General features: G+C 40.8%; 1 protein-coding gene across 1 annotated transcript; it reads left to right on the top strand.

The window, feature by feature from the left end:
* Positions 1 to 5,982: 5,982 nt before the first annotated feature.
* On the top strand, positions 5,983 to 16,817 carry LOC100825580 (pre-rRNA-processing protein TSR1 homolog). The gene is made up of 21 exons (XM_003563810.4): positions 5,983 to 6,167; positions 6,285 to 6,370; positions 6,849 to 6,926; positions 7,026 to 7,157; positions 7,717 to 7,767; positions 7,865 to 8,005; positions 8,090 to 8,212; positions 8,332 to 8,409; positions 9,247 to 9,336; positions 9,407 to 9,526; positions 9,713 to 9,796; positions 10,454 to 10,552; positions 10,640 to 10,828; positions 12,206 to 12,281; positions 13,320 to 13,423; positions 13,522 to 13,781; positions 14,716 to 14,802; positions 14,946 to 15,173; positions 16,131 to 16,209; positions 16,284 to 16,347; positions 16,436 to 16,817. Exons 1-21 carry the CDS (start codon positions 6,086 to 6,088, stop codon positions 16,543 to 16,545), a joined length of 2,361 nt encoding a protein of 786 aa, XP_003563858.1. The 5' UTR covers positions 5,983 to 6,085; the 3' UTR covers positions 16,546 to 16,817.
* The last annotated feature ends 2,757 nt before the right edge of the window (positions 16,818 to 19,574 follow it).

Consider the following 19,574-nt stretch of genomic DNA (forward strand, 5'->3'; position numbering starts at 1 on the left):
AGAGAAATTTATGATGAACAGTGTCAACATTGAAAGATCACTATTCATGCAGAATTTGTTTTTTTCGCTGCTACCAAATGCCATTGAGTTTGGACTTGAAATTTTGCACATATATAAACCATCACTTTTCTAACATATGTAATTTTTCGAGAATTTTTTGAATTTTTTCGAGCTTTCACGGTGTACCGTAGAGGCGGTTTTCACCGGATATTTTGCCTTGTCATTTATCTATATACCAATATATTAAATTGGAGTTGGTGGTGATGGTACGGACTTCGCGGTGCGTCACTTCATCGAAATTACGAATATGTTACCATAGCGGCGCGATGTTCGGTGACGGGATAAATCGGGACGGGAAGAGAAAAAGTTTGCACTTAGGATGGATAGAGATAATAGTCAGAGTGAGAGCAAGAAATTGGGAGAAGGGATTTGAAAAATAACATACCGAATATGAGTAACAGGAGGGCAGGACAAGGATAAATATGGAAATAAGACATGTGCAAAAGAGAAAAAGATCAAAATATAGACCACGAAAATAAACATATTATAATCGTTATATACATATGTGCTCATGAAACACATCAACATTTAATTTGACGTTTTGATACAATTTTTCGTTGTTCCGTAGCATCGCATGGGTTTTTTTTGCTAGTACGCATATATTCTCAGAATAAGCTTTGATCGTATACTCCGTACTGTATTTTCTGGAGCTTGTTTCGGCGGCAGTAAAACCATCCAAAGAAATATTTTGTGCAATCTATGTTTACATCAGCTATTGTAATCTGAGAATATCAGCTGCCTGCTTGTTTTTTGTCCTCTCTGCCTGAAAGTTAGTCTAAAATCCGTATCCTCTTAAAAGGACAGCTTCTTGTATGTATCATTAGCAAATATCTAATCGTTCAAGAGTCTCGTTATCTCATAAGACGGGGCACGATCGTGGGAAAAATAAACAGATCGATCGATCCACTTATGGAAACACGACTGTATCGATGAAGTCATTACTACGAGCATGGAGTAGAGGGCGGTCCGGACAGGGGCATTGGCATCTTGCCTTTTTTTGTTTCTTGTTATCTAAATCGGAATTATAATGAGAGAACGTTCTCTCTCCGGTCTCGCCGCGCGACGCGCCCTTTCACGTGCTCTCCTCTCTATCAACTGGCCCGTCCTGATGCTGGCGCAATTTTTGTCTTCCCCACTCCGCGGGCGCAGCCTCCCTCCTCTGGTACCGCTCCTTCCCTCCCCTGCCTCCTCTTCTATCTCTCACATCCTCTCTCTCCCTGCAGGCAGCGGCCATGGCGACGACGGGAGCAGCGGCCATGGCGACGTCCCGCGCACCTCGTCCTCCCGGGATTGAGCAGCCGCTCTTCCTCCTACCCAGAGGCTCATCCTCCCCCACCTCTGTCTCCCTGCAGGCAGCGGCCATGGCTGCGCGAGCAGCGGCGGCGGAGCAGCGTTCACGGAGAGGCACGAGCAGCGGCAGAGCAGGGGCCATGGCGGGGCGAGCGGCGGCGGCGGAGCAGCAGCCATGGCGGCGCACAGCAGAGCAGCAGCCATGGCGGACCCGAGCTAGCCAGTTTTTAATAAAAAATCCAAGAATTTCTTTGCCGTATGCAGCCTTCATCAAAGTTTTCGGCCCGTCCGTTGTGCTCCCGGTAACTGCTCATGCGGATACTCTTGCCGAGGGGAACGGGAGAAAAGTCTCTGGCAAGGCCTTTTCCGAAGGCAATCTGGGTTTTTCCGGAGGCTTTAAGCCTGCGCCGAAGGCAGGTTGTGCGGCAGTGGACGGTGCAATGCTGGTTGATATTTTTTTGACCGAGAAAAATGGAGATGGTTATTTGTATTCACTGCCGGTTGCAATTTGTGGTCATTACTGGTGGTATTTGTGTTTATTACGAACGACTTGCAAATAGGTTTTGTGAGGGGTCGTTTTGAATAGAGGTGGTAGCTCGATTTTTGTGGAGGAGACACGGGATGCGGTGGTGGATGGTAAATTTTCATAAATGGATGGATATGACAATTTGTGCTCACCAGGGGCGGCAATTTGTGCACACTAGAGGTGGCAATTGTGTGTTCACTATGAATGGCAATTTGTGTACACTAGAGGTGGCAATTTTATGTTCATTATGAGATGGCAATTTGTGTACATTAGGGATGGCAATTTTATGTTCATTAGGGACGGCAATTTTGTGTCGGTTAGGGTTTTGTGTGGGGTCATTAATTTTGAATGGAGGTGGTAGCTCGATTTGGAGCGGACGAGATGAGGGATGCGGTGGTGGGCGATATATTTTGGCTGAAATATAAATGGATGTGTTTATTTTTGTTCATTAGAAGTGGCATTTTTATTCACACCCGCGGGTATAGATAATTAGTATGGAAAGTTTTATTTATTACGGATGGCAATGTTTATTCATCAGGAGGTGTCAATTTGTAGTTCACTACTATGGCAAGTTGTATTCATTACGGGTGGCAATTTTTATTCACCTGTGGTTGTCAATTTGTGCGGTTGTCAATTTATAGTTCATTACAATGGCAACTTGTATTCATTGCGGAAGGCATTTTTTGTTTATAAGGACGGCAATTTATATTCTTTACGGCGACAAGGGGATAGGATTTGTTTGCGGTCGTTCTGAATGAACGTAGTAGCTTGAATTGGAGTGCAGAAGGTGGTAGATTTTGACCGAAATGGATATACATGATTATTTATGTTCAGTAGGGGTGACATTTTAATTTCATTACGGGTTGCAATTTATGTTCATTAGGGACGACAAGGAGATAAGGTTTGTGTTGGGTCCTTCTAAATGAAGGTGGTAGATCGATTTTGAAGCGGTGGAGATGCGGGATGAGGTGGTAGGTGGTAGATTTTTGACAGAAATGCATGGACACGATTATTTGTGTTCGTTAGGGCGTGACATTTGTATTTAGTAGGAGTTGCAATTTACGTGCGGTAGATTTTAGCTGAAATGATCACAAGTATGAATTGGTTTGAGGTCAGCCACATATATTTTGTGATTTTTTTAGAGCTTACAAATTCTGTTTTGAGCTCACCAAAGACTTGCATTTCATGCTTTTGAGTAGCAAACTAGCAATATTCTCCAGAATTTGAGACACGGATAAGGATGGATGAGTGCACGCATCGCATCATGCATCAGGCTGGCCGTCTCGCGCGTCATGCAGCCTGGCGGTCGCGCGACGCTGCGCTGTATTTGAGTCCTATCTAAATATACACGCATTATTTTTTGGACCGATCACCTCGCACATAGGCACATGGACATCGGTGGGTCTGATATTCGAAGTCCAAATAAACAAAGCTTTCGTATCAAACAGACCATAAATTGGCTGTGTGCATCGCTTCGATGCAGAGGCCGGGAAGCCCCTTTTCAAAAAAATCAAACAGACCATAAGAATCTCTTTGGATCATATGAATCATAAAAAAAAATAGAAAAAAAAATGAAGAATATAATATGACAGCTGAATCTTTCTCAAAAGAGAAAATGACATGTCGATTCCTATAGAAGTTGTTTGGTTGCAACAGAGGAAAAAAAAATGCAAGATTAGGTATGTCACAACTGTCATAAACATAAAAGAATTTTTCTAACAGATCTATCATCTAAGGCTAATCATAATGTAAATAACTTGGGTAGTAACATAAATGCCAACTAAGCAAAGACAAAGAGGTGGTAACTAGATATGTTACTATAACATCACACAAATCAAGACAAGATGAGTCTACAAGACAATTAATGACACAATGCATGACACCACACATAAGCTATTAACCATTATGGAGATAGTAACTTAAACTAGTAACAAATGCATGTCACTACTCTAAGCTACTCCCCACTATGACCAGCCTAACCGAGTAGGAAAGCAATCCATGTAAATTTAGAAGGATCCATTCCTTTTTAACCAAATAGTCCTTGGAGTGAAAATTTCTGACGTACTAGAATTATATAAAGGCTTTTGCTATTTAGCAGTTGCCTGATATATAAGATGAGATCGGTTGATTTTTTTCAACGTGTGTTTCCAGCCGATTCTTTGCTTCACGCGTCTGTCGCCTATGCCGTGGTGTGTCGTGTGTGCCTTTGGGCTTTTTTTTTCCTGAGTTGGGCTTTTTTCTCAAGTTGACTTCAGATTTTGGTACTTTGTGTGTGTCAAGATTTCTTCCTTACTACTAGTATTTTTTTATGGGTGAGTTACACATGATCTCTCTTGATGTGTAATCAATTTTTTTTAGGTGAGTTGCACATGATCTCTCTTGATGTGCAATTTAGTGCTTTTGGGATTGAGTTGCATATTAAGACTATTGATGTGCAACCGAATTTTTTGTGTGTGAGTTGCACATGCTCCAGATTGATGTGCAATTAATGGAGCTTTTTTGGTTAGTGGTACAGTGGGTTTACTTTCTTTTCGAGGGTGAGTTGAACAATAAGACTCTTGATGTGTGCAATTGAGATTGTTTGGGGTTACTTGCACATCACTTCTCTTGATGTGTAATTTAGTTTTTTTGGTGGGCGAGTTACAATTTAAGATTTTTGGCGCACAATTGAGTTTGTTTTGTGAGTTGCACATCATCTCTCTTGAGTCTTCATGTATAATTTAATTTTCTTTCAAGGGTAGGTTGCATATTAAGACTATTGATGTGCAATTGAGTTTTTTTTGGTGACTTGCACATGACTGATTTATTTTCTAGAATAAAGGTCCATCCTCAGATTAGAAAATCCATGTAGCTATGTGATCCTTTAGTGTGTTTTTCATCAGAACTTTCTGTATAAGGGAATGGAAAAGTGAAGGAAACCATTATAGTGGGGTTTTGCATTGTGTGCTGCTAATAGAAGAGGGACAGGAATATACAATATATATGTGTCGTTTTCTCCTTTTACATTACATGTGTTGTGTCAGGAGGAGTGTCCAAGAGTAGGGGTGGATAGACACACAGTGGGCCTCTTTCTTTCTTAGCTTGGTGTGTGATAATGAGAACACAAGAGGCCCACGGGAAAACCCATGTACATGCACACAAGGAACAAAAAACACCGAGCTGATCATATGGATTTAGGAAGCATCACCAGTTTGGACGGTTGGTATTGATCGACTAATATTTAACAAAAATCCTTAAATATCAGGCAACCGTAGCCTAGAGACACCCTTATATAAAACCCCAATAAAATCCCTTGGATACAAAGAGGCCTAAGTTGTCAGATCCGTCCTTTATGCTCGTCGACCCAGGGTGGACCAAACGAAGCGTCATCTACGCCCCCACCCTCACTCGCTCCCTATCCAAACCCGCTCCCCTCCTCTTCCTCCTCTGGCCCCGTCTGCCTCCTCCTCTGCCTCAATTGACCGCCTCCTCCTCATAGCTCGTTCCCCGCCGCCACCTTCTCCTCGCTCTGCGTCGCCGCCTCACCCCTCCATGGGCCATCTTCGCCTCCTCCTTTTCCCCGTTGTCACAGCTGGAGGTAGGAGCCGTCGCTGCCCTCCTCCTCCCCAATAGTTGTCGCTGCTCTATCCCCACCAGTTGTTGTTGTTCTCCTCCGCATCCCCATGCGCCGTCGCCACTGCTCTCTTCCCGCGCCACCCCTCATGCACCGTCGCGGCCTGATCCGAGCCGCCACCTCCTCCTATGGACAGATCCGATGGCCCCGCCACCTCGGCTCGTCCCGACACGCCGGTGGTGAGCATTCTTTTTATTAATATTTTGCAAACCAAAATTAAAAGCTAAAAATGAAAGTTCAAAAATTAAAAGATGGAAATCAAAAAGTAAATCTTCAAAGTTCAAGAAATTAAAAGCTCAAATTTTTTAAATGAAAAAACTTTAGATAACCCAATAAGGGAGAGATGTCGGAATTCGTCCGCTAACTTTTGTGTTGGGGGTCCAATTTAGTCGAGGGGAGCGAACTAGCCTAAGTGAAGAATTCAGTTTGCACTGGGCTCGACTCAGTGGCCACCTCCGGCCCAATATCTACGGAGTAAAAGCAGCCGGGAGCCCGGGACGGACAAAGGTTCAGACCGAGCTACGGTTTCTTCCGTGCCACCTGCACAAAGCCCTAAACCCACACGCGTACCTTCCTGCCCCGCCGCCGCCGGCGAGATGGGCGGCGCGCGCTCGCAGGTAAACAAGGCGCACAAGACTCGCTTCGCCTCCAAGGCCTCCCGCCATTCGCACAAGATCGGTACAGTATAGCTTCCCACCCTCGCGGGAGCTCCCTCCGGTTTTATCCATCCCTCTTTTGCCTTTCGTGTAAAACTCCAACATCTCACTGGCGGCTTGGGCGGACCCGTTTCGGCAGATAAGGCTAGGAGCGGGAAGCCGGAGAGTAGCCACCGCGCCGCCGTCAAGGGCGCTCGTGCCGCGCGCGTCCAACGGAGCAAGGCGGTCCGATTCTAGCTCAACAAGCTGCCCTCTTTTGTGCTTTTATTGGTTTGCGATGCTTAAACTTCTATTGGATGATAAGCCTAGCGAATTTCGAGGCCGGGCATGGTTGTTGTTCTTAGTTAGTTGATTATGCTGTTTGGTACTTCCTAGCTATTATATAGGTCATAAGCTCTTGATGTTAATTTTGCTTTCGGTCCAAATTATATGAACTTCTTTCATTTCAATCTTTCTCTTTTCTTGCTAGATTGGGAAAATCTTTCAAAAATTCCTTGCAATCTGCGTATTCTTTTTATTCAGCTAATTTTACTTTTAGCCTAGATGTCAGTTACTGAGTGCATTTAGTTTTATTAGTTGAGTCGTTTTTGCACGGATGGTGTGTTCACTATGTTTTGGGTTGTATTTTTGTTGATTCGATGTTTGAAGAGTTTGACCGGTACTGTTGTTATCCTGCTGCCTGAAAAGCTTTGATTGGTTGCAGATCCGTGATCAGAAACGTGCTGCCTTGCTAAAGGAGAAACGGTCAATTGTTGGATCTTCAAGTGCACCCCGTGTCATTGTTAGTCTTGGTCTTTATTCTTATTGTCCTGCAATGATGGTCACTTTTATTTTTCTTGCTGTCACATTAGACATAAGTTAATTTTTATTACTATTGCAGGTTCTTTGTGGTCTTTCGTCATCTGCACATGTTAGACCACTTGCCGAAGATCTGCTGATGTTTGCGGCAGGAGGGGATGAGCACTTGACATCCAACACTGTTGCCTCTTCCACTTATAAACTTCGAACCACGGTCAGTTTAACAGGAATGTAGTACTAAAGATGCAGTGTGCATTGTGAAAACATTTGTTTCCGACCACTATGTCGTGGCTGTTATGCATCACTTTGCTGGAGATGTCTTGAACCCTAACTAGGTCACTAGGTCGCACATAGTTATCAATCTCATGTTCTAGGTGTCATAACTGTGCCTGACGTGGAAGAAGAGGCTATGAGGCTTTGGGGAACATTAGTTATTGATTGGTTGATTAAAACTGTTACACTCTAGTCCTTTATATAAGAAGACTAGTTTGATCCACAAGTCGGATCTCTTTTCAAACTCTTAAGACCTTTCATAATCTAGTAGGTTTTCCTTATCCATGCACATCACATGCACTTAGCTATGCTGCTGCAGCTATTGCTACTCGTATCCTTAAGGGACACTAGCCATATCCAAGTACTTAACCTATCATACTAATCTCTATCCTATTCCTTCCCTAATAAACACGCATGCTGCTGCCTTGGACATGCCAGCTGGCTGCAGGCCCAAGTCCCATGATCATGACAAATTGTTTATATTCATGATATTTGTGAAGGTACTGCAAGCACCATATGGTGATCTTACCTCATGCATGGAACTGGCAAAGGTAGGCTCTTCAACCAAACTTAATATGTCACAATTGTGTTTCGTTGAAAATGTGTTAACTCTAATGTGGAACATGCATACTGTGTTCTCCTACACAGGTTGCTGATTTGCTAGCTTTCGTAGTATCAGCAAATTCATTGTACGTTGGAGATTCAAGCAGCCCAATTGATGAGTTTGGATCACAATGCCTATCTGTTTTTCGAGCCATGGGCCTACCTAGTACAGCTGTTTTCATTCGAGTAAGTGGTTGGTCATCATGACCTTTTCTCACTCATGATGCTGTCTTGTGATAGTTACCAGTTTTTTTTCTTTAATGTCATCAGGATCTCCCATCCGACACCAAAAGTAGGCAGGAATTGAAGAAAGCAACAGTCTCTTTCCTATCCCCAGAGCTGCCTGAGGATACCAAGTTCTATGCAGCAGAAACTAAGGATGATCTGCATAAGGTAGTTTTTGTTTTGAAAATATTTGAAATAGCAGTACGTTACAGCCTTTCCTTCTTTCTATCCATCCTATATTCAAAATGCAGCTTCTAGTTATTTACTATGGTCTTAAAATTTCCCAGTTCATGTGGCTTTTCAAGGAGCAACACCTTTCATCACCACATTGGAGAAACCAGAGACCTTATGTTATGTCTGAGGAGGTTATCATGAATTACTACACTATCTCTTGCTTTCATGATTTCATTGATGTTTTGTAAATCCTTTGCTTCCCAAAAGGAACTGAATTGATGTTTCTGATCTTGAAAGTTGGTAAGGACCATGGAACCCCCCAACAGGAACTGAATTGAAGTTTCTCACTTTGAACTTGGTTTGGAAATACAATTTTGTTGATAGCAAGAGGGCTCTATTGAATACTTCGGATAAAGCACATTAACACATACTCATCTTTATCATACTCAATGGCGCTGCTGGATGATACTCTAGCTCAAAATTTAGTGAAATAACTTGGTTTCTGATCCATTATGGATTATCAAGGAATTAAGGTTGGGAATCCTGTAATCCAGTTACTGAAGAATTAGCTGTAATTAAGCAAATCTTACTTTTCATTACAGTGGACACCAAAGTTCTTATGTATTATTAAATAATTGTGCTAAATCATACTCCCTCCGTTCCATAATATAAGGCACACACGCATTTCAAGATTTTGCTTTGACCACCAATTAGACAAACAAAATGTGAATTATGCATTATAAAAATTATACCGTCGGAAACGTCTTTCAGATATGAATCTAATGGCATAATTTTATAACACATAATTCACTTTTTGTTAGTCTAATTGATGGTCAAAGTTGGATCTCGAAATGCGTGGGCGCCTTATATTATGGAACGGAGGGAGTACTGCAGTATCATTCAAGTTTACTCTTGATAGCTTCATGCAATTAAGAACTCTAGTTCTTGGCTTCTTGCAAAGATCCGATGCATTTGTCCCCCTTTTATATTTGATAATTGTTGATGGTAACATACGGTGTTTCTTTCAGGCTTCCATAAAACCTGGAGACAGTATTGGATTGTGCACCTTGATTGTGTCTGGGTATTTGCGGGCCCACAATCTTTCGGTGAATCAGCTGGTACGCACCTTTATTTCAATTATTAATAGGCTATCTTATCTATTTCCTTTTCTAATACCTACTCTTGAAGGTCCATGTGTCAGGTGCTGGTGATTTTCAGTTAGGAGAAATTGATATCCTCAAGGATCCATTTCCTGTTAGTGAAAGGAAAAAAATTGATGCTATGGATTCCGATGATAATCAAATTCAGGTTTGTTATTTATAAATGCAATGATTTAGAAATTGAATAGCACAGTTCCACCTATTATGATGTAGAATCATCCAGTGGAATAACTTTGCTAGTCACAAGAATCAATGGGTTCTCACTTCTATCCATCTTACATGCTGTTTTTCTTGATCACGCTTTCTTAACTAATCATTGTTTGGGCTGTTTCAGATTGTTGACACCTTTGTTCCAGATCCTTTGAATCAGGAACCTTTACTTGTTGAAAATATCTCTGATCCTCTTGCAGGAGAGCAGGTGACAATTTCTCTTGTCGAGAGTAATGATAATATAATTTTGAGTGCATTGCTATGTTAGTTCCGTTACCATTTAGTGTTGAAAAAGTAAATAAATAAAACAGTACTAATACTACTGCATAGTTTTTTTGTTTGCAAGAACTTGAATTCAGTACTAATACTACTGCATAGTTTTTTGGTTGCAAGAACTTGAATTTAGTCTAATTGCTATTGCTATTCAACAATTATTACTTCAACTTGTAATCGTGCTTGAGTGAAGCGTTTCTTGTTTGGTTCGATGAATTGTCTTTAGATCTTTCGTATGTGCTTACAGTTTCTGTATTGGATGTGTTGTTGCTGATTGGCCTGAAAGTTTGTTTGCTTTGGATTTAGTTCTTAATATATCGTTTTTTCCTTTATAAGTATATATATATATATATATATTTCTATATTGCCCTCATCTTTTTGAAACACCTGTAAGATCTTTTTATGTAAGATAAACTTCACACTAAACATGTTTGTAGATTCTCATAAACTCATTGATCTTTTCTCACTGACATACCAAGTGATAGTTGCCTCTTTATCTTTGATCACATTATTTTTCTTTCAAGAACAAGTGAAATTATGAAAAATGTCTTTTTAAGTGCTTGCTTGATTTATTATCTTTGTATCTGATTAGACTTGGCCAACGGAAGCCGAGATGGAAGAAGCCCATGAAAACAATAAACAGAGAAAACTAGTAAAGAGACTTCTTCCTCGGGGCACTTCAGAATACCAGGTTCACAAAGCTATTGAAGTTTTAGCTTTAGCTTTTAATATTACTCATAATTATTTAATTAAAAATAACCTTCTGTTTCTATTGTAGGCTGCTTGGATTGTTGATGATACAGATGATGAAGGCAATGATTCTGAGGATGACAACCCGGATGGTGCTGGAATGGTAATTGATGAGAAAGATCGGTCAGAATATGGCAGTGATGGTTCAGATATGGATGCAGTATCTCACTGCAGGGAGAAGTTTGATGAAGAAACTATTGGGGGTACTGAGATGGGAGTAAGTTACCTTGTTTCACCTGTCATCAACCTCATGATGATATACATTTTAAAGCATTTGCTTGCAAAGGCATTGTTCTGAATATCACTGGGAATGGTTTCCTGACATATTTTGGAACTAGCCTCGGACCAATTGACTGGGACAGGTCAAATATAACCCCTGCCTTTTGAAATGTTTATCTTAAATTTGCTTCTTGGTCAAATTTTGTTTGCCATGTTCGGCCTGGTAGAAATTGTTTCAGAGAACCTTGTAGAATTCATTTGTGTGTGCGACAGAGGGCTGTTTTTCCTGGATCATCAATGAAGTCGAAAATCACCCAGTTCACCTAATTTTACTGGATTCGAATCTGATCGAATTCAATTTTCTCCTATCTTTTGAATGTTTTTATTCTAGTTTGAACAGCATATAATAGCAAGGATTCAAAAGAGCACATTATAACATAAACTCCAATACACTCACCATTTCACCTAGAGCTCTATAGGTCCCAGTAGGGAAGACAGCGTGACAGATAATTCCACCCAATCTGGATCTGCTTGGGACTCATCTTAATACCTGACCTGATATCGACAGTTCATCGTGGGGCTAATAAAATTGCTTGCATGGAGGGAGCATTATTTCAGAAAAGAATGTAAACTAAATCAGTTTGCATTCTTTTCTGAAATTTTGATCCAATTTCTTTTGACCATTGGAAAACTTTTGGGTTGTATGATACTACATTTGCTTGCATGGGGTTATCTTTTTGACCTACTGCTATTGCTCTTCTATGTTCTGTAAATTCTGAGGTGTGCCCTTTGTCCTTTTTTTCTTCCCTTTCTCTTCCACTCTATGGAATCCTTCTTCTGTTATTAGATACTCCGTTCCAAAATATAGGGCTCATCATTATGCTTGCGGTTAACGATTTAAAACTTTGACCACTAATACTCCCTCCATTCCAAAACACAACTCATATAGATTTTTTTTCATTTGTTCCACAATACATCTCATTTTTCTCTTGAAACCCGCACCCGGCCAATAACTACTCATATCCATTTACTATTAATCCAATATGAGTGGTCAGGCACTAGAAACGAGAGTTGCCTTGGTCCAAGTGCACAAATCTATATGAGTTGTGTTTTGGAACGGAGGGAGTATGTGGGAAAGTATACAGATTGAGCATTTAAGAATCAAAATGTCTATTTGTCTTGCAAAATATTTTCGTATCATATATAGTTATATACTTTCACTAATTTATAGGCCCATACAAGTGAAAATTGTAGTCAAACTCATGCATTGGAGACTTAAAAGTACCCCTTATATTTTGGAATGTAAGGAGTATATGGCTATACCTTGAAATAAAAGCAGTCTTGGAAACTAAATGTATTCTTTTTGCATTTGCAGGATGATGAAAATCTGACCAATGAGCAGATACAGGCAGAGATTAAGAAAATCAAAGAATCTAATGCTGAAGATGAAGGTATAGGTTTTCAATTGCGTTCCAGTGTTTAAATTGCATTTTCAGTAAGCACAACATATGCAGGGTCTAGAACTCAGGTCCCAACCCTTTTTCTATTTCTTTTTTCTGTTGGACCGTCGGTATACGTTTATGGATATTCTCGATACCTCAGTACTTCCTCCATTTCACAAAGGTTGGCGTATTTTGTTTCGTTAAGACAAGCCTTTAACCAAGAATTACTCTATTAATATGTAATGATACGAAACCATGATCATTACCAAGAACTTTTAAAAACGAATCCATTGATATAAATTTCATGTATCAAAAAACACATATCAATAGAGTTTTCATTGGTCAAAGCCTTGTCTTAACGAATCAAAATACGCCAACCTTTGTGAAATGGAGGGAGTATGTAACAAACTGCAGACTGAATCCTTTCAATACTGGCCCAGAAAATGCGCAAAAAATTGACAGTAGTTAGTTGAGATGAACAGAAAAATGCAAATAATTATAGAACGAGACACTCCAGTCTCCGCGTCGGTGACAGAAATTGAGGGAAAGGGAGAGAGGCAAATATGGCAGCACTTCTGCACCTAGCATGTCTCTTGGTGACAGCACGTTTTTACCACATGTCTTTATGCAGGACCCACTAGCGATGTAGTTATCTCAGTATACTGTTCTGTATTTTCCATAAAATTAACGATGTCAGAGATCCCCAGACTTCTATATGGTTCAGATAACGAGCTCAGGAGCCATATCTTGCTGCTCTCTAGATTTCTTCGGTATGGGTTTCTTACCTGAAAGAACATAAAAGAGTAAATTTCGTGTCAGCAGTGGTAACGCAACCACGATACCTCAGCAAACCACAACATTTGAGACAATGGGATAAAAAGATTCTGCATGGCCTTATGTCAAGCTTGAGTTAACTTAAGTTTTCCAGTTTTAACTGTTTCAGTTGGTGCCTGTTCATCAGACTTCTTTTTCCTGGTTCATTACTCATGTTCTTCTATACCTCGATGATTCATAAATATGACATCGAAATCTTATATAATGTTCCAGAATTTCCTGATGAGGTGGAAACACCCTTAGATGTCCCGGCAAAAAAACGTTTTGCAAAATACAGAGGACTAAAGTCATTTAGGACATCATCCTGGGACCCTAAGGTGCGTATGATTTAAATATTACTGGCTAGTGCATTATTAATACAAAACCTTGTGTATTTCATGTGATGGGTTGTCTCTCTCCATTTTATTGACCTCAGGAATCTTTGCCACCTGAATATGCAAAAATATTTGCATTCGATAACTTTGCACGAACTCAAAAGCATGTCCTTGCTAAAACTGCTGAGCTAGATAGAGGAAGCTCAAAGGATTGTGCTCAAATAGGATCATATGTGATGCTTCACGTGAAAAATGTCCCTACAGATGTTGCCTCCAAACTTTGCCATCCGTCAAGAGGATTACCTGTGGTTGTTTCTGGTCTTCTTCAACATGAGTCAAAAATTTCAGTTCTTCATTTCAGGTATTTATCATTTTCTCCTACTTGAAAAAATCATGTGCCCCAGTTCCCTGGAAGTATGTTAATGGACATGTATGTTCATGTTCCTACACGAAAGTTGCCATGTTGTAAGTGTATAAGCTGAAATGCAATTACAGTCCTTTTCTTTTGCGCTAGGCTCAAACTTGAGGCATTTATAGATGATCTAATACTTCCTCTGATCCATAATAAGTGTTTTTGTACTAAACCAAAGACACTTATTATGGATCAGAGGGAGTAGTTTTTATTTTGATATTTGGTTAGTGTAGAAAAGTTCAGTAGTAATTGTGTGTTGTCCCTCAGGATTTCATACCTTTTATTAATGAATAGAACTGCAATACAGATTCTGAGTAGACTACTAAACCAGGCTCTTATAATATGACTAACTTAGCATTGGTTAGCCATTAAATTTACACTAGCTTTGAGTTGATTTTAAGACTGTTTTGTTTGTTTTAGAAGAGTATTGGCCTATATAATATGTACTCACTCCATTAAAAATAATATAGGGCATATAAATTCTGTCCTAATTCGAACTTTTGAAAGATTGACCAAGCTTATAGCAAAATATTTCAACATCTATGATACTCCCGCCGATCCTAAATTGTTGTCGAAATATTACATGTATCTAGACGCCTTTTAAGAGTAGATACATCCATATTTGGGCAAATTTGAGACAAGAATTTAGGATCGGAGGGAGTACCAAATTAATACACCCTGAAAAAATATTTCATGATGGATCTACTGAGAATGTTATGGTATATTGTATATGGGTTGGTGTTTTTTTTTCTATAAGCTTGGTCAAACATTAATAATTTTGACCGAGGACAAAATGTATATGTCCTATATTTTGAATTGAGAGAGTATTACAATACAAAACACAATTTTATTGAGGATTAATTGGAACCATTATTCACTGCAGCATAAAGAAGCATGACTCCTATGAAGCTCCTGTCAAATGTAAGGAACATCTTACTTTTAATGTTGGATTCCGGCAGTTTACAGCAAGGTAATGGAAGTTCAGTCATAATATTCCAGCCATATTATTGCAAACAAAGTGATGATTGTTTTTCTTTTCTTATTTGTATAGCTATGCTATTGTACTTTAAACTGAGAAAAGTATCTCACTGATTGTTTCTTACCCTTTTATAGACCACTATTTTCTTCCGACAACATCAATTGCAATAAGCATAAGATGGAGAGATTTCTACACCATGGGCGGTTTTCTATTGCCTCCGTCTATGCTCCAATAACTTTTCCACCGGCTCCTCTAATAGTTTTGAAGAATAGAGATGGGGAGCAACCTGCCATTGCTGCTGTAGGTTCACTAAAAACTGTGGATCCTGACCAGGTTATTCTCAAAAAAATAGTTTTGACTGGGTAAGTTGGTAGCATCTTTTACTTGGCAATTATGCCTGCAGCTTGTATTGTTTTTCCTATCGATAAGTCTGATGTTCCACTTATTTGTACATAATTTCAGAACCGATGGTTAGTGAACCAGTGACTTTTGACCGCTTCATTCGTCTGACCATTGAATTTTTTGGCATTTCAGTAATTAAAATTTATATGTGGCAGGACAGAGCTCATACATAATTTAGTTTCCATTGTAACTAGGGGTGAAAACAGAATGGACGGTTTCCATTTGTTCTGGGAAAAAATGGCAGCAAAAATGGAATTTGACTGAACGGAAACATAAACTGCGATGTGGAAACTAAATTTACAGAATGGAATATACAAACGGGAAGTTTCCATTTTGCTGAAGCATGTACTCCCTCCGTTCCACAAAACAACTCACATAGATTTTTTTGGTTTGTTCCATAATATAGCTCGTTTTTCTCATGGCTCCTGCACCCAGCCAGTAACAGTTCACATCCATTTAGTACTAATCCAGTATGAGTGGTTAGGCACTAGAAATAAGAGCTGCCTTGGTCCAAGTGCACAAATCTATATGAGGTGTTTTGTGGAATGGAGGGAGTAGCCTGTAGGCATCTGGCGAATCCAATCCACCAATAACCCTAGAAGTAGCTTCGTTCCCGCTTATTCTCCGAACTAATCTGTTAGTTTTCTCTTGTCTTATTTTTCATAGTTCCAGGGGTTGTGTTCTGGCAAATATTTGTATTGTATTCTTGTATGTGCTAAGTTAGCTTTGTATTTATTTTTCCTTTCACTTTGGTATTCGTGTCCTTGGTTTCTGTTTGTTTCTTCTACCACTACTAAATACAGAAACAAATACGATAACACCCATTTCTGTTTTTTTTCATCCCTAACCATGAACCCTTGAATGGTTCTTGTTTTGATGTCGTCTAATATATACTGCCTTATTTAACATCTTTGCAGGTATCCTCAGAGAGTCTCAAAACTTAAAGCAATAGTGAGATACATGTTCCATAGTCCTGAAGACGTCAGATGGTTCAAGGCAAGTTATTTTTTTTTGTATCAATGCATTCGATCCATTCATATGAAGTGCCGCTGACACCATTGCTTTTGCAGCCTGTTGAGCTGTGGACCAAACATGGCCGACGTGGCCGAATCAAAGAGACTGTCGGCACCCATGGTATGTTGACTAACTAATCCTACCGATGTGTTGGTTCAGTTGGATACACTTTTCTGTGCCTTCACTCACTCTTGTCCCACACCCACAGGCTCTATGAAATGCATATTCAACAGCAGCGTTCAGCAGCATGACACCGTATGCATGAGCTTGTACAAACGAGCTTACCCGAAATGGCCAGAACAGCTCTACCAGATCTAAGAGTACCTCTTATACACTTGCATACCAGATCTAATATTATGTGAAGTTTCACTAGCAGGGGAATGGCGGCGCATGCTGCTTAATGCAACTCATGCATTTGCTCCCATAGAAGACTCAATTAGTGGTGGTGATGTTACATCTAGACCGTGTCATTTTTTATGTCACATCTAGACAGTCATTTTTGTGTGTATCACTTGTTGATTTGTCACAAATTATGAGATGAGAATGAAGATGGATTATATGATCTATGATAAAACATTATCTTTTAAATCCGTAGCGTGCTGTTGTGTATGAACGTTTCTGTTCGTGGTGTGTGCCAGCGGGGCTGAATCTTGATGAACTTCGTGCGAGTACGTTGGGCATCTAGTATTAGTGACTCGTACCATTAAAAGGGAAGGCTTATAATATTCCTGTAAATATATATATCTGAAGTGACTTGTATTAGTGACTCGTACCATTAAAAGGGAAGGCTTTGGAGATGCCATTAAAGATGCTCTTAACCGGCAACCTGAGAAACTGCATGAAAATTTATTATACGTCCGCCACTACGACAGGCTTGTCTGTCATGACCAAGGTAGGTGCTGCCGCCGACCTAGCTTGGCGGTGCAGCCGCTGCTCCGGTGGTAGTGACGGGAGGAGGACCGACAGAATCTCCACCTCACTCTGCGAGCGGGCGGTGAAGAGTCGATTTTTTTGACAAATAACAAGTACTCCCTCCCTTCCATAATTCTTGTCTCAAATTTGTCCAAAAGTAGATGTATCTATTCTTAAAAAATGTCTAGATACATGTAATGTTTCGACAAGAATTATGAAACAGAGTGAGTAGGGAAGGTTCCTACCATTATAGGAGATTTTCTTCTTGTGGAGGTAAGAGGCGGACGGGTGGAACTACGGATGAGACCAGATCAGATTCGGTCAAATAATGCTCATACGATATTCTGTTTCATATTTTTTTATTTGATTCGAAAACAGTACGGATTCGGGTTCGGATGCAGAAACGGATACAGAATATAGAGGATGATGACATATTTTATAATCTGCTGAAAAAATACACACGAAACTAGTAAAAAATTGGTCAGCTAAACACGAAAATAGTGAAAAGGAGGTGAAAAAACGGGATTACGGTAATCAGCTGCACCAAACGGAGCCTATGTCGGAAAGTACGGTAGCGTAACGTTACCGGACCCAAAACTAGCGAAACGGTACCGGACCCAAAACGGAAATAATGCCGCAAAGTAGTACGTTCATAGTCACTTAATCGCCACGTACGTTAGCAAGATGTAAAGAACCAATTCTCGTCCCACAACTACAGCTCCACCACATATCTCCGAGTTTTCCCGGACGTCAGTTAACAAACCGAAGGACGAGCAAGCAACATGGATGCTGATGCTGGCCAGTGGCCACGCAGCAACTCCCAAGCACATCGATAAACAATTAATTCCAGCTGATCAACACTACACACAAAACTTCACAATACCATATAGTTCTTTACTGATATAAGCAATTCTTGTCGAACGTTCATCGAGCTAACAGCGGGTTGTCATTCTATGAGGGGAGTAGATAAGCACTGTAGCCAGACATTGCTAAGAATTGTAACCAAGAGAAGACTTCAGAGTGTAAATGTAAGATTACATTAGAATGGCAGACAGCAAGAATGCAAGATCACTAGACAAACCCACGTCGCTGCACCGCGTGCCGGCTACCGGCGGGCCGCCGCAGGCGTGAGGCGCCTCCAGGAGCAGGGTATCAGGGAGAGAACGAGAGACAGAGAGAGTCACCGTGTTTTTTTTATTTTTTTTATTTTTAGAATGAGTCACCGTGGCTGTGTCTAGGTTAGGATAGTATATGGGCTAGTAAGTGGGCCTTAGTCCTTAGCCCGTTAGTAATAAAAAAGGAACAATACCCAATCTTTAGCCCGTTAGCAGTATAAATACGGATATTTGTTTTTTACTGTCAGATAATCCGATATCAGCAGTATTATGCTTATAATGTATCCTATGCCGTATCCGAATAAGATATTCGATATTTGATACCGTATCCGAATCCAAAACCAGATTTAGGCCCTGCTTGGTTCGTCGTTTTTGGGTCCAATACCGACGTAATTTACGGAGCCCAAAACTTTTCTGATGAAGGCTCGAAACCGTGATTGGTTCGTCGTTTCCGGTTTCCTTTTCGCTCGGTTTGAGGTCGATCCACCCGTAAACAGTTACGGAGCTCACGAGGTCCCAAAATAAAAACGAGGAAGAGCAAAGAGCAGGAGAGATGTGACCCCGAACCGACGGGAGAACCCTAGGAACCAGCCGCCAGCGGGAGAGGGATTTGTGGCGCTTTCTGGAGCGGATCTGGTGACGCGAGGCTTCAGCCACTGGAGCGTCCGGTGAGGCGGCGGCGTGAGGCTACGGCGAGGCGGGGGCGCCGGACGATGGGAACTCGATTGGCAACAGCAGGCGACGGGAGAATAGGAGGGCGCTTCTTCAGGCAGTGCTTGTGGGTGTCGATGCGGCGGTAGCACAGCGCCGACGAGTCCAGGTCGCCGGCAAGGAGCACGAAGCCGTGGGAGTGTGGTCTTCGGGAGAGGAGGCACTTGCAGTTCTTGGGTACCTCACTGGCGAGGCGTTAGCTCCCAAACAACTCTTCACAGACGGAAACTTATTCACTCATATTCAGCAGGCCACAGTAATTTATCAGAGTTTTTTATTACACGGGAGTAAATTTCCAATCTTCCCAGGCGGGGCCTTAGCCGGATAATAATATCCGATGCAGTTTCACCTTTTGGAGGACGAGGAAGGGATAAGAACGAATGACCCCTACAAAGGACCCCGTCGCTCGTGCCATTTTGAATTGTAATATGGCCCACCTAGCCTTTGCATTTGGTCTAATATTCGCCATGTCCCATGGGCAAAACCTACTAGTATTCATTGTTTGTCTAATTATATTATTCTTTTTCTAATGGGCGATATTGTGAGGTTCTATTCCACACTGCTTTACTCTATCTATATGGACATACTTACATTGCTCTCCAATGGATT

This window comes from Brachypodium distachyon, chromosome 1 (assembly GCF_000005505.3).
Source record: "Brachypodium distachyon strain Bd21 chromosome 1, Brachypodium_distachyon_v3.0, whole genome shotgun sequence".
Classification (NCBI taxonomy): domain Eukaryota; kingdom Viridiplantae; phylum Streptophyta; class Magnoliopsida; order Poales; family Poaceae; genus Brachypodium; species Brachypodium distachyon.